General features: G+C 36.9%; 1 protein-coding gene across 10 annotated transcripts in view; it reads right to left on the bottom strand.

Annotated features, from left to right (window-relative positions):
- The window catches only part of LOC136855148 (uncharacterized), a 501,815-nt gene that overhangs the window by 39,469 nt on the left and 448,451 nt on the right, over nucleotides 1-13,895 (bottom strand). For 6 of the 10 annotated variants that reach the window (XM_067132044.1, XM_067132047.1, XM_067132049.1 and 3 more), the window contains 5 exons: nucleotides 9,463-9,624; nucleotides 8,866-9,176; nucleotides 8,300-8,397; nucleotides 3,462-3,569; nucleotides 2,994-3,123 (listed from right to left, as the gene is read on the bottom strand). In XM_067132044.1, coding sequence (XP_066988145.1) covers nucleotides 2,994-3,123; nucleotides 3,462-3,569; nucleotides 8,300-8,397; nucleotides 8,866-9,176; nucleotides 9,463-9,624 — 809 coding nt within the window. The remainder of the gene's footprint in view (nucleotides 1-2,993; nucleotides 3,124-3,461; nucleotides 3,570-8,299; nucleotides 8,398-8,865; nucleotides 9,177-9,462; nucleotides 9,625-13,895) is intronic. The other 4 variants (XM_067132045.1, XM_067132048.1, XM_067132050.1 and 1 more) reach the window with 1 other exon arrangement.

Genomic DNA, 13,895 nt, shown 5'->3' with positions numbered 1-13,895 from the left:
CAGTAAGCAATTTTACTAATGAACCACAGTAAAACTGTTAAAGTCCATGACCAATATGCAAACATAACATGACACATTAATATATAAGAAGGAACTGATGGACAATTAAAGAACAAACTAATCTATGAGTTAGAATGTGTAAAAAGTAATGAAAAAATCATATTAATAGTCCTATCTCTGCCAACTGACATTTTTACCAATAAATAATCAACTAAGTTCTCTATAAAACTTCCAATAGCAAATCTGGTTTAGCTAGAAGACAGATAAAATGGCAACTATAGTTTTACTATTATTGCTGAGAGACTAAGTATCTTGACAAATTCAAGTAGCCATACTAGCTTTGGAGAGTGTAATGATAAATTTTTATGTACTGTGCTATACAACTAACAACACTTCTGTCAAATATCTTTAATAAGCTTAAAGCTGCAGTGCTGTATTATACAGTGTGTAAGTGGGTGTGTATGAGTAAGAGAGAAAGATAAAGCTAATTCTAGCTAGTCAACCATACACAGGTGGTTGACTGCACAAGCTCAAGTACCTATGGCACATAATTATTCATTATTTTTTTGTATACTATACCATACAAACAACACTGCAGTAAAATATCTTGTGACAGATTTTCTGATACATGTATCTGAAAATGTTAATACAGAGATAAACATGAGATAATTAGCTAGGCCTGGGCAAGTCGTGCAATTAGGTAAAGACTGCTGGATACATGTACTGTATATATAGGTTTTACTGCTTACCAATGCACAGTAATATCTGATTATCACATGGTTCAAAATAACCTATACAGTAGTGGGGAGGGCGATGATGATCACTGATGCAAGTTACTGGGGGTATTTTTATATTTTTTCTAAATTCACAACCAAAATTAAGGAATACTGCTCTATATTTTCATGCTGGCAAATATGGTAATTCTTACTGAAAAATAGTGTGTAATCTCAAAAACTGTAATCATTTTTTTATATAAATGATGTAAAGAAGAGCAGGAACAATCAGTTCCAGAAGACAGGATGCCCACAACTGTGGAGGCTCAAAAGACCATGGAGAATGAGCATAGCTGTAGACTTACACCAGACAGGAATTCAAGCTTAAGTACATAAGACAAGCGGGAGAGAACTCATCATATAACTGACTCCATGAATGTAAAATCTGACATAAAATGCTGCTAATGATGAATGCTGCCAGATGTACTGTTTAGACCATAACTTATGATGAGTATATACATTCAGAAGCTTCATATTACAAGTCACAGTATTATCTATACGTATGACTATATTTATCAATGCGTATATAAAAAATTTCAAAAACAATAATTCATCACCTGAATACACCTTTTTAGTAAAACCAAATAGGAATGGGGGGGGATTTAAAACATTGGTAAAATTCAAATCATTGGTAAAATTGTTAAATCATAAGTAAAAGGGGATTTAAACGTACTACTGAGAATTACAATAATTTCTAGTTAGCTGCAGAGCTCTTTTTTTCTTTGTTTCATCATAGTCAGTACTTACTTTGAGCTTAGCAACAACTCTCTTTATTTTCTTCAAACCCCTGGTTTTAGAAAACTGAGTATGAAGAGGAATTCCATAGGTTTCTAGAACTTTTCTTTTACAGATGCATTTAAAATGGATTTTTACATTTAAAGAACAGAACCAATGTTTCATTTAATCTTTAAATTAATGTTTTTTGATAAAATTGTTTAGTAATACTGAAAAATTATTAGTAATACTGATCAGATATCATCTATTTGCATAAAAGATTTCAGCTACATCTCTATTTGCTTATAAGATTTCAGCTACATTTTCAACCTTTTCCAGCCTTTATCAGTTAACACCAAAACCTGGAAATACAGTGCTCACCCACTTTTTCGCTGGGATAGGTTCCAGAACCCACCGTGGAAATGCAAAATCCCCTCTAAAAATGTTTATAGCTGCCAAATACCCTGTACCCGTTAAACTAAAACACTTATAACTGTCTATTTTAAAAGTTCACTGCCTAACTTAGTAGTTTAAAGAAAAATATACCCTAAATTATCATACTAAAACAATTTAATATCAATTCAAACAAAAATACACCCCAAACCATCATCCCATAACACCCTAAGTCATCTTAGATTAGTACCCTTTTACGACTGTTACTCTTAAGTACATACGCCCCCTAAAATGCTTATAACAATAATTTACCAATTTTAAAATATTAATATTAATGTAAACACACCAAAATATCTATAAAATGTTTATTGCACATTAAATAAATCTTTAATACAAATTAAATAAATCTGTTACACAGAACGTTTGACAACTAATCAAGTTACTCCTGTATACATAAGCATAGCTGTTTACTCTCACAGTATTGAAGTTGTCCCATTTTCTTTATATATTGGTAAAAACAATTAAAATTATCTCTAATTTACTTTTTTTCCTAGAGCAACACTGTTTATCTACTAATAACTGTATTTTTTCATATTGTATTTATGACTAAAGACAGATTTTTATGATAAAAATAATTTAGTGTACTTACACTGTAGTAATGTTATCTACAAAATCCGTGAATTAGTTGAAAGTTCCCCTGCAGAAAAGTGAATAATGTGTTCCACAAAAATCCATGACAAAATGAAGCGCGAAAAAGCAGGTAGCACTGTACCTAACCAAATCTAACTTTCAGCCTAAGTTTAATAGTGTCATTTATGCCAATTTAAAACCAGCAAGTAAATAAAAGTATTACATGTCCTTTTCCCAAGCATCACCACTGACTTTCCAATCTTTAGACGCAGCACCCTCCTAGGGGATACTAGAATAACATATTTGTATCGATGAATATTAGCCAATTACCAAGTGCATTATCTTCTTTGTTTACCTTAATACACATGCAATTACTATATATCAGTTGGTTCTATCCGCTGAATTTAGAAGCTCATTCATTGAAGATTATTCTAAATAGGACGTTACGAACTAAGGAGGTTTAGGAATGGTTTAATGTCTCACCCATTCTTTTACCAGGGTTAAGTCTTAGAGACAATCTGGCTGCAAGGCTGGTTTTCCCAGTCCGATGAGTTGGGACACCATGTCTTACGAGTGGTGTGAATGATGCTAAATCTAAGTAAGGAGCATGAACCTGAAAATTAGAAAATGTAGGTAAAATACATTCTGATAGCAGCAATGCAAATGAGATAGACAGAGCAAGCTAAACATAAAACAAACAATGAACTCCAACAAGAAGTATCGTCATTTCACCAATTACTTATACTGTATGTTCAAGACAATCTCAGTTGTCCAAAGTTTACTCTTTACCAATATTATGTGAAATAAAAAAAATCATCCTTTTTTAAGATATCTGTTTTTGCTTTTCCCTTCAAAAATACAACTACAAAATTATTTGGTGCTAGTAAGTATCTAAAACAAAAAATTAACTTTATTTCCAACTTAATGTAATTGTACAGCAGTTCCACTCACCTGAATATTTCCTCGAGGAGTGTGGACTGTGAGTTTTTCATCCAAGTCAGGTCTGTCTGGCAAGCACCTGATCATTTCTGTGTACCGTGATAAGCTCACACCATGAACCTTCAAACGATAATATTTCTTGTTATTCATGATTGAATATTTTAATTTCCCTCAAAATAACTAATGCAAATTGTCTGCATGAAATCTAAACTGATCATAGACTTATAGCTTAAGTATACCACAGAGACACCCCTATACTCTCACTGTGCTGACAGGGAAGATCTGCTCTTGAATGAGAGGTGATATAATTAGAGTGAGCAAAAGACAAATGGGCTGAACAGCTAAATGAGATGAGACCAAAGGAAATGAATGGAAAGTAAAAGGCAGCAAGCAATGCAGCTGGGGTCAATACAATATTGCAAAGAATCATTTGTACTGAATAATGTGTGCAAATTCTTATTTATTCATAGTCCAGGGAGGAGGTAGTTTTACTGTTGAAGGTAACTGTATATTTATATTTAGTGACACAAGCAATCTTTTAGCTCTAACTGGGAAAGGAGCCATTATGAATGCCAGCAACAAAATATTCTGTCTCCTTAATTTCATGATTTGTGAATATCACTACAGTATATGGGCTAATATATTATTTTGGAAAATGGGTTTTCACAAAAAATACCAATCATAAGGTTACTATTACACAAGAATATCTTGTTATGCTTTTTGTATTGTACATTCCTCTTTTATTATCATGTAAAAAAAATCATATAATGAGAAATAAATGTGCAGTGCAAAACGAAATTAATTTTTTTTAGAAGCCTGCTGATAAAAACAATTTTTTAGTGAAACTTGGTATTCCAGATTTTAAGTTAATAATTAAACACTTGCTTTTACTGTTTCTCCATAGAGAATTAGTGACAATGAAAAGTGTTCTACAAATTCTGACAGGTGATTCACTAACAAAAAAATTATTTGAATTAAGAGATGTATTTATAAACAATCATTCACTACCTTTTCCAGTTAGAGCTAAAAGATTGTTTGTGTCACTGAATATAAATATACACTTACCTTCAACAGTAAAACTACCTCCTCCTTGGACTATGAATAAATAAGAATTTGCACACACTTTAAATACTTAATTAGAAGTTACTCATACACCCCAGAACACCATAGACAACCTACAATAGAACATATAATCCAAAAAGGTCCACATTACGCAATATACACAGACAGAGCTAAATCACAATACGGAGTGGGATATGCTGCAGTATCTGAAGACAAAACTTATCAATTCTCTCTATCTGATAATGCCTCAATATTCACAGCAGTGTTGTGTGCAATTGCATCAGCCATAAAAATGATTAAAGAAATATTCAATAATTTTGTGATTTTCAGTGACTCGAGAAGCACTATAGAAGCTATTCAAAGTTACAAACCAAAAAATAATATTGTACAACAAATTAAGTTATTACTCCATTAATTATATAAAATGGGAAAAATATAGAAATATGTTGGATCTCTGCCAATATGAGGTTTATGGGAAATGAAGAGGCTGATAAAGCAGCCCATATGACCAGGTAAACATATTAAAATAAGTACTGTATTATAAAAATAGGCAAAATATTTATATGGAATGAAGAGCCTGAATGTAATACATTAAAACAAATAAATCCTAGAGCTGGAAAATGGAGTTCACCATACCAAAGAGAGAGACATACGCAAGTAATTCTGACACGTCCCCGAATGGACTGTTCTCATCTGAACAAACGGACATCTAATAAATAACCCACATAAGCCTGCTCCTGAATGCTCAAAATGTAAAGAAATAACAATTAAAACATTTACTGTGCTAATGTCCAAAGTATAATCAGCAACGACTATCAAGTTTTGGAAATAAATCCATCGGTGAAATTTTTACAGAAACTTAAACATTTGCAATTAATCTAAATACAAAGTTTTTTCAAAAATTTTCCTCTAACTGACAAAATATAAATAAAAAGAAATCCTTTGGGCCAGCCCTGTGAGAATGTTCTGGTAAAATTATTTTAATAATAATAATATGCACTTTTAAAAGAAATTATCTGTATACCAATATACCAAATCTATCATAATTACAGCCTTAAGGGATCGGAGCCTAAAAAAACAATAATCTTTAAAAATTTGATTTGCTGAAAAAATTCTATGGCTTCAGATAGGGTTCAAGAATGTGTCCACGAAATATTATGCTAAATTTTTGTAACAATAACTATATACCCATAAAACACCAGTAGCGCAAATGATTTAGTCTGGTATAGTTTTTTATATATATTACGAAAACTTCCTTTGAAATGAAATGTATAATGTCAATAATATCCTACTACCTTTTAGTTATTCCTAGCCATGACAACGCACAATACCATGACGCCGATTGTAAGAGTTGCCTATAAATAAGCTAGAAGAACACGTTTTTCATGCTCAAACTGAACTCTGTATTTTCTGCGGTGTTTTTGTTTTTTTCACCGTGCCTAAAAGGTCCAAGAGTTCACTTCAAGAATGCGGAAAAGCCAAGTGGAAAAGTCCAAGAAGTAGAAGAAAGAGTTCAAGAAATTAGTGCTATAGAGGGGAATGGAGCGACGGAGAGAGAGAGAGCTGTCGCCCATCAAACGACATTACAGGCAGCGATCTCTGCTGACCAGAGACCAACCACATCCACCCCTAAACGCTTTTATTTGTTCATACCAAAGGGCAAAGATATTTTAGAAAAAGAAAGCAGTAGCTCGGAGGCTGATATTATAGACCATAATAAGTGAAGCAAGACTTGATAATTAAATCACGAATCCCTAATTGTGAATGTAAAGTAATTCCCAGGATCCATTTGGCAAGGGATGGATTGTGTAGGCAACTAAATACCAGAGTAATACCTTGCAGCAAGATCAGACAGGGGGGACCAGGAACCTAAAATTTATAAGAATGTGTCTTTAAATAATCAGTTAATATTCTTATTTATAATCATTTGCATTAATTAATACCCAGAAATAAAAATTAAAACCATAGAATTAATTTAACACAGTCAAAATGTAACTAAAACTTTGAAGGCCCGTTTCTAAAACATAAGTTTTTCTTTAAAATGCATCTCCTCCTTAGTATTGGAAATCTAAAATGAAATTTTAAATATAACATGGGGAAACATTAGATTAAAACAAAGCTGGGGATTTTTAATATTTTGAGTTTCTGATTTTTAAGTAATGAATTTTTCCGGTTCAATTCATTTTAAAATCATTGAAAATCAAAAACCCCGGCTTTGTAATATACACTTCCTTAAAACCAAAAAGCAAAGGGAGGAGATGCATCTGGCCATTTTTGGCCGAAAAAATGCTCTAAAAAACCTATGAACAAAAATTTTTTTCCCATCATAATTCCTTTAACAAACCCCTAAATCCTCTAAATGCAAAAGTATGAATTAAGGCTAATTAGGACGACAGATTTGCCATAAAACAATTTTGACTAAACATGTTAAATGAAAAATTTCACGAAAGTTAAAATACTGTGTAAACCTATGCCAGGCCAACATATTTCAAAGCTCTTGATGATTAACTTTCACAAAAAATATCCAGTTATCTTTAAAATTACTGAAGATATTAACCTTTAGTACAAGTGCTAATTTCAACATGTTTTAAAAATATCCAGTTATCTTTAAAATTACTGAAGATATTAACCTTTAGTACAAGTGCTAATTTCAACATGTTTAAGTAATTACTGTATACTACTTAATATTAAACAAAGTGTGTCAGCTATAACTGTAATTTTGAAAAGTGAAGTGCAAAAAAATATTAGAGCATTTATACTCTCCCCATCCCTAGACATCTTGTATATATTTGCCCATAAATACACCCAGGGATTGCTGTTGGTTTTAGTTCTTATCTTTTACGATAATAAACCAACTGTAACTGTAATTTTGCAAACTAAAGTACAAAGAAATATTTAAAAAATATATGTATAACTCACTAAAACATATTGCATCTCCTCATCCCAGTACATCTTGTAAATATTTTACCATAAATATACTCATGGGTTCCTACTGATTTTAGTTCTTATTTGTTATATTATGTGAGCTGTAATTATAATTTTACAAAAAATTATAAAAATTATTAGAAAGACCATGTATACCCCACTAAAATTAGCATGTTTTTTGAGTGACTTGGAAATATTCACTCAACTTCCTGTGGAAGGTACTGAAAATTTTTTAGAATTTTCTTCTTACCGTGTGCATTTGCATATCTTCCTCTTTCCATTGATGTTTTTTCTCTAAATTGGCCAACCTTAAAATCTGGCTGGTCTATGGGTGTTCTTAATGTATATTTCAGCCTGGCCCGTAAGGGTTAACATAGCATGAAGCACAGTGTTACACAAAGCAATTAAAGACAATTATTGCAAAATATTTTCACTCAGTGAAAACAGATTTTGATCCCTCCTCTCCTAATCCTCAAGGGGTTAATAAACAACAGTATAGGCTTACCCTTTTGCCCATCATTACAGAACAAAACGAATTAAGCAATAATATATCAATAAACAAAAATGCAGTCCCAAAGTAAGACTGTACACCTTGCTCAAAGTTTGCTGCTATAGATGCCTTATTTTCTACCTTTTATTTTTTTATCAGTTTCCTTCGGTCTTTTCCTGCCTAGCCGTCCAGCTTCTTTAACTTTACCTTGCTCCAATTTTCAACTACAGTATCTATGAGCGGCAAATCCTTCTGATGATTCTACGAGTGACTAGAAATGTTACTCGATGTTAAATCTTAAGATCATAAAATATACATTACAGTATACCCACGATAGCTTTATTTGCAGTGCACAGAACAAAACATACTGTACCTCCATTTGGAAGCTTGTGTCAGATTCTTCCATCGGTGTAAGGAAATCTGAACTAAAGATTTCAGTAAAAATCAGTGAAGCAAGGCCTGCATAGTCACCTGCAAAGAAGTTAAAGAATTTAATACTAGTTAGGAATAACTTACTAAATTTTAGCTCGGATCTTTTTCATGTTTATTAGAAGCAACCTAATCTACTCAAGCTGAAATACCTTTTATGTTTGCTATATACAGGAATACTCTTGTACAAAATATTATCATCATTTGTGTTTAACCAATCATCCAAGACAAGTATTATCAAACATAATATACTGATATCCAGGATTTGACTGTACAATAATAATAAATAACTAATCATATCCATATCTTATGATTTTACTCTACTATAATTCATTACTATTATTAATCGGTCATTACTATTATTAACTGGTCATTACATTTTATTCTACTGTAACTCATTGCTATTGTTAGTTGGTCATCAAGCTATAATGACAGAAGCAGCATACTGAATACTTTTGCCAAGGTATGGATGATTTTCCTGTATACCATAAATTTATTAATATTTCTTACCAAAGGCCAGCCCTTTGCTGTCCCACCATTCTTCAACTGTTGCAAACTTTGGTTCAACTGGGCCTGCAGCTCTTCTTGAAGAAGTGGCTCCTGTCTCGGTGATACCAACATTTTTTGGTGCAGAAGAACTAATCCGCCCTTGAATGCGATCAAGCTGATGTATGATCTCTCTCAAGTCACCTTCAGATGATTCGCTGCTACTTCTACCAATGATACGACACAATACATGTGAAGGATAGAATTCTTCTATCATAATGGTGGCTTGCTTTAGTGTTATTTTCAAGTCCCTTGTGGTGAGCTTCACTTTTGACCTGTGAAGAAAAATGGGAGACTTCAGTTTTGACGTAAAGAAAAAAAAGCGGTCTATTCAGTAAACATTCACACCATTTTTGTAATACTTTATTGACAATTTAGCAAATTAAGACAGGTAATCTGACTTTGAACTGGCAATCTTCAATTATGTGAATTTACAATGACAACAACACAAAACACTTGATGAATTAATATATTTTATTAAACTCACTCTTACTGATATACAGTATATGCATAAATAATTTTTGCTTTTCTTCATAACAGGTATGTTTTAAATTTTCTTACCTGACATTAATAGGAAGGCCAAGAGCAAGATCCCTGCGTCGCCTGTCAATTTTTTCCTGTAGTGTTAAGCTTAGATCCCTGACCTCCTTTTCTACTCTGTCGTAGTTACCACTTTTACCAATTATTCCACTGAAGGGTCCAAAACATCTTTGAACAAAATCACTGAAAGAATTTAAACAATATCAAGTTATTTAATCAAACCTTGAACTTTGAAATAAATATTGAGAAAAAAAGACAAAAAACTAACTTCTCTTCCTTTCGATGAATGAATGAATGTACTTGAGGAGCTCTTCATTCTACAGTTAATACTTGACACTAATGCTATCATTTGATTTCATTCTTAGAGTTGCTTTGTGCCTCTTTGACCTAAGTATACATCAGTACACAAAAGTGTTACTATAATACAGCCATGGTTTGTAAGGATTTATATACACCCCTAGATGTGATACACTGCTGTTTTGCTATAAATTTGCAGATTAAAGAGTTAGCAAAAATACTAGAGGAATTTATATTATGGCAAAAGAGTATTCTCCAATAAATACAGAATTAGTATACTTCTTTTCTATAATATTTTTGACTGATGAGTGTTAATTAACTGGTTACCTACTTGACTCTTGCAATTATTAACTGTTTTATGATCTGGAACCTGAGTTACTACTTATAATAAAAGTAAACATTTCTGAGTTCAGTCCCGTCAGCCGGTGAAATTCCATTACAGCACGAATTTCTAGGTATAACAATGCTAGATATACCAGAGAAAAAGAGCTTTGAGAAAGCTGGGGTTACTACTTCAGTCGATCGCCTTTAGAAGACGCCGGTATAATGAAGGGTGAGTGAAATACTACTACCACGTGAAATATACTGAAAGATCTCTCCTTATCAAAACCTCAGAAAGAGTGGTGAGCCGCTACAGCCCCACACTCAACACCCGCCAGGACAGCCACACCAGCGCCACTCTACAACATTCCATTTTCTAGCACGTGATAATGCCTCGCTTCTTTTGTGTGCTCGGGTCCCTATTTTGGATTAATTTTTCTTCATCTACGATGGTTTCCGAGCACCTTTCCATCTCTAAGTTAAGTACCATCTTCTTGTGGGGTTTATCTACTATGGCTGTTTTGGTCTCAGTGATTTTCATAAATATTGGGATTCTTCTATGACGCCACGCAAGGCCCCCTATCAGCTATGCAAGTACGCGAGGCGACTCTTCTGTTCTTTCGGTCGGAGTTTTCTCCCAGTCGCCATATATATTTAGATTTAGCCCCTGAATTCCTTCCTGGTGGTTCCGCGTAGCTCTCCAACTTTAGTTTTTGTTTTGTATTTGCCTGTCGGCCCTCTTAGGGAGTTGTCTATCCTGTACCCCCACCAGGCTGGGTTCCTTTCATTTAGTCTCATAGGCTATTATGTTATTCTTGAAGATGGTGCTCTCTATTTTTAGGTTTAATGTTTAGTTTTATTTGTTTTTGTTTTTGCCAGTAGTTTGCCTCTGATGGAACTTTTTTTTATAAATATTTTGAAATTACTCCGAGGTAGGCTACACTTCCTGTGAACGTAATTTTATTCTATTGTTTAATATTATTATGGGCCCATCCCTGCCCTGGGTGTGATCAGCTGAGGGAGTTTTGTTGCTGTTCCTCAGGTTCGCTTTTAGGGTCAGAGTGAGCCCTCTTAGTCCTTCCTTTCCCCCAATTTCGAGGAATCGAAGTTCTTTGGACATGTTCCTCTGTGCTAGTCGCTTATCCCCTCTACCTGCTCCTGTTGGCTCTCGGCACAAAATTTCTCTCCTGTTGGTTACTCCTCTCCTTTTCAGCCCCTCTTCCCTCCTCCTAACCTATGCTAGGTTTGGTCTTATTAGGCTACGCTTCAGAGATGCTGGGCTTTGGGCTGTGTAGCTCCTCGAGTAGGCCTTCCAAGTTCATTGGGAAGGAAGGCTGCAGTTGAGCGGGTGTCATGTTCTCCTTGTCTCCTCTCCTTCCGTAGCCTACCTCCCACTACCCTCAGCCTTGCGACTGCAAGGGTGACGCTAGATGGCGCTTTCTCCGAGTCAGGGACTTCTCCTATTGGTGGTGGATCTGCCCTCCCATGACGCCCTCAGCTTCGGGCTGTGGTGGGGTGGGTGGTTCGGGTTGTCGAGCTGTTCGATCCTGTCTCACCTCTCGCCTCCCATCGAGCTACGGTTTGGGTTTAGGTGGCCCCGCCGCATGTTATGAACATTGATCCTTACCCATTTAAGCTCCGCGGGAGATAGGTGTGAGATGATTCTATGTCACGCCAGATATACAGACTCCTCCGTCTCCGGAGGGTTACCATCATTGTTAATTTGTTTATTGTTATTACATATTTTGTTCTATCATAGCACGTGATTCGGTCCCATTACCTGGGGCTCACTAATTTTCTGGCAGCCCTTATGGTTGGTTCTGGTTTCTGCCTTCATTCAGAGTCCTCCGTATGAATCCTTAAACTTCCGCTCGGTGCATTTAAAAGCTTATTGGCCCAGTTTAATTTGGTAGTTCTTCACAATCGGAGCATTCAAGCGGTTGAGTTTCAAGCCTTGCCGGCTTTATTTTGCTTAGAGTGTGAGGTTCATGCACTGTTACCTTTTACAGACTGTTCGCTGTGAGGAGCCGGGCTCGCCTCCTTCAACAACCCCACGGCACGCGTGCCGGACCCACGCTGGTTGTGCTGTCCGGCTGGGATTCACTCCGGTTGTTAAGCACCTGATGGCTGTGAGGTTTAGTTTCGCTTCTCTCCTCAACCATACATCCAAGACGAGTCGGTATGAAAGTCTTCTTTCCTCCGTCCATGCTCTCACACGTTACTGTTTATATTCTTCACGGTCTTGCATTCCTCTGGACTAACCACAGGTTTCCTTGCAGGCTGGATGAAACTTCCAAGAAGTTCTAGCCTTGGAATCCTCCGCCTGGGTGGCTGGGTTCGGCAGAATGTCTGGCCGGGAAGCCCCACGCCCCGACGCTCAGGTTGAGGGACCTGCTTTTACTCTCGGGCGCACGGTGGTCATGCAGTCTCCAGAAGAACTTGCCACCCCCATTATCCAGCAGATCCGCGGATGCGACTCCAGCCACCAAGTGGACATTATGTGTCACGCAGGTCTCGGAGGATGTTGCCGCACTAAATCCTCGGACTCTGGAACCCATGGAATACGGAGCAGGACCAGGTGGTAAGTGAGAGGTAAGTGAGGATGGGGCGGCCCTCTTTTGTTTAACTCCCCTGCTTCATCTGTATCATCTTTTAGAGTTTTGTGAAGTCTTCCTCTTGGGTGACTAGAGCCCGTCTGCTATCCCTAAGTTGAAGACTTCATGGAAGGCGCATGGGCCATAAGTCCTCGACTTCTAAGAAGGCATTGCCCTTTCTCCGTCGAAGGCTAAGGTCCCAGGACCGTAGCCTCCGGGAGTAAGTCTAGCTTCCTCCGCAAGGGCGCGAGTAAGAGGCAAAACCAAGCCCTCCTCCCCAGCCTCCTTGACGCATGTGTCTCTGGCCACTGAACTGTACAAACAGTTCACGAGATCTAGACTCTAGATTTGAGAAGATCTCAGAAAAGTTTGCCACTTATGATAGTGTACTGGAAGGTTTGTCCACACCTAAAGCCGAACCGCAGTACTCTATCCCCGACACCGCGGACCCCTACCGCTTGATGTCGAAACCCTTGGCGGTTCAGACCGGGCCATCCAACATGATGGCAAACTTACCTAGATTTGTCTGGGCACGACTTCCAAGTTGAGGAGTTGAGTTCTTCCTCCTCGACCTTGCCCTTATCCTGGCTTCGTGAGGCTTACTGAAGAAGCCTGGATTCGGTCAGACAAGGTACCTAGGGAAACTGTCATCATCCCTAGAGACCAAGCCCAGTCGGCTCTCCTGCGCACTCTGACGGAGTGGCAGGCAGTGAACACAAAATTGACCCCTTTCAAGGGCAATTTCACGACGTTCACCCTAGGTGAAGATCTTCCCACTCCTTGTATGGACAAAATTGCTCTGGCCACGACCCGAGCATGCCTCGATGGGAACCCCTTTCCTCAATTGAGGGAAACAGACCACTTCCTTGGCACCGCAGGAATGAACTGAGTTCTGGTGGACGCCCGTCCACTTTCACTGTAGGCAAGCTGGACCCTTGGCGCCTACTCAGGTTTAGCTTGGTGCAACCTCAAGCTGCCAGAATCATTGCTGGGGCTACGGAGTTTGAGACCCTATTGCTAGCCCGGTCCTTGAGTCCGCCGTCTTACTGAGGCCACTGCCGCCTGCCTCGGACTAACCTTTTTCCAGGTCCTAGCCAAGTCTTTCCAAGACTCCAGTTAGACTTGCATGAGTTTGTTATGTATGAAGCTGGAATGTAGAAAATTTATTTTTGCTGACGCTACAACCGCCACGAGCCTAACAAGCCTACATGTTCAGTCTGGGGACCTAACCTCTTCCCTGAA

This window comes from Macrobrachium rosenbergii, chromosome 30 (genome assembly GCF_040412425.1).
Source record: "Macrobrachium rosenbergii isolate ZJJX-2024 chromosome 30, ASM4041242v1, whole genome shotgun sequence".
In the NCBI taxonomy this organism is placed as follows: Eukaryota; Metazoa; Arthropoda; class Malacostraca; order Decapoda; family Palaemonidae; genus Macrobrachium; species Macrobrachium rosenbergii.
Note: the sequence above shows the minus strand (reverse complement) of the source record. Positions and strands in the feature narration are given on the sequence as shown.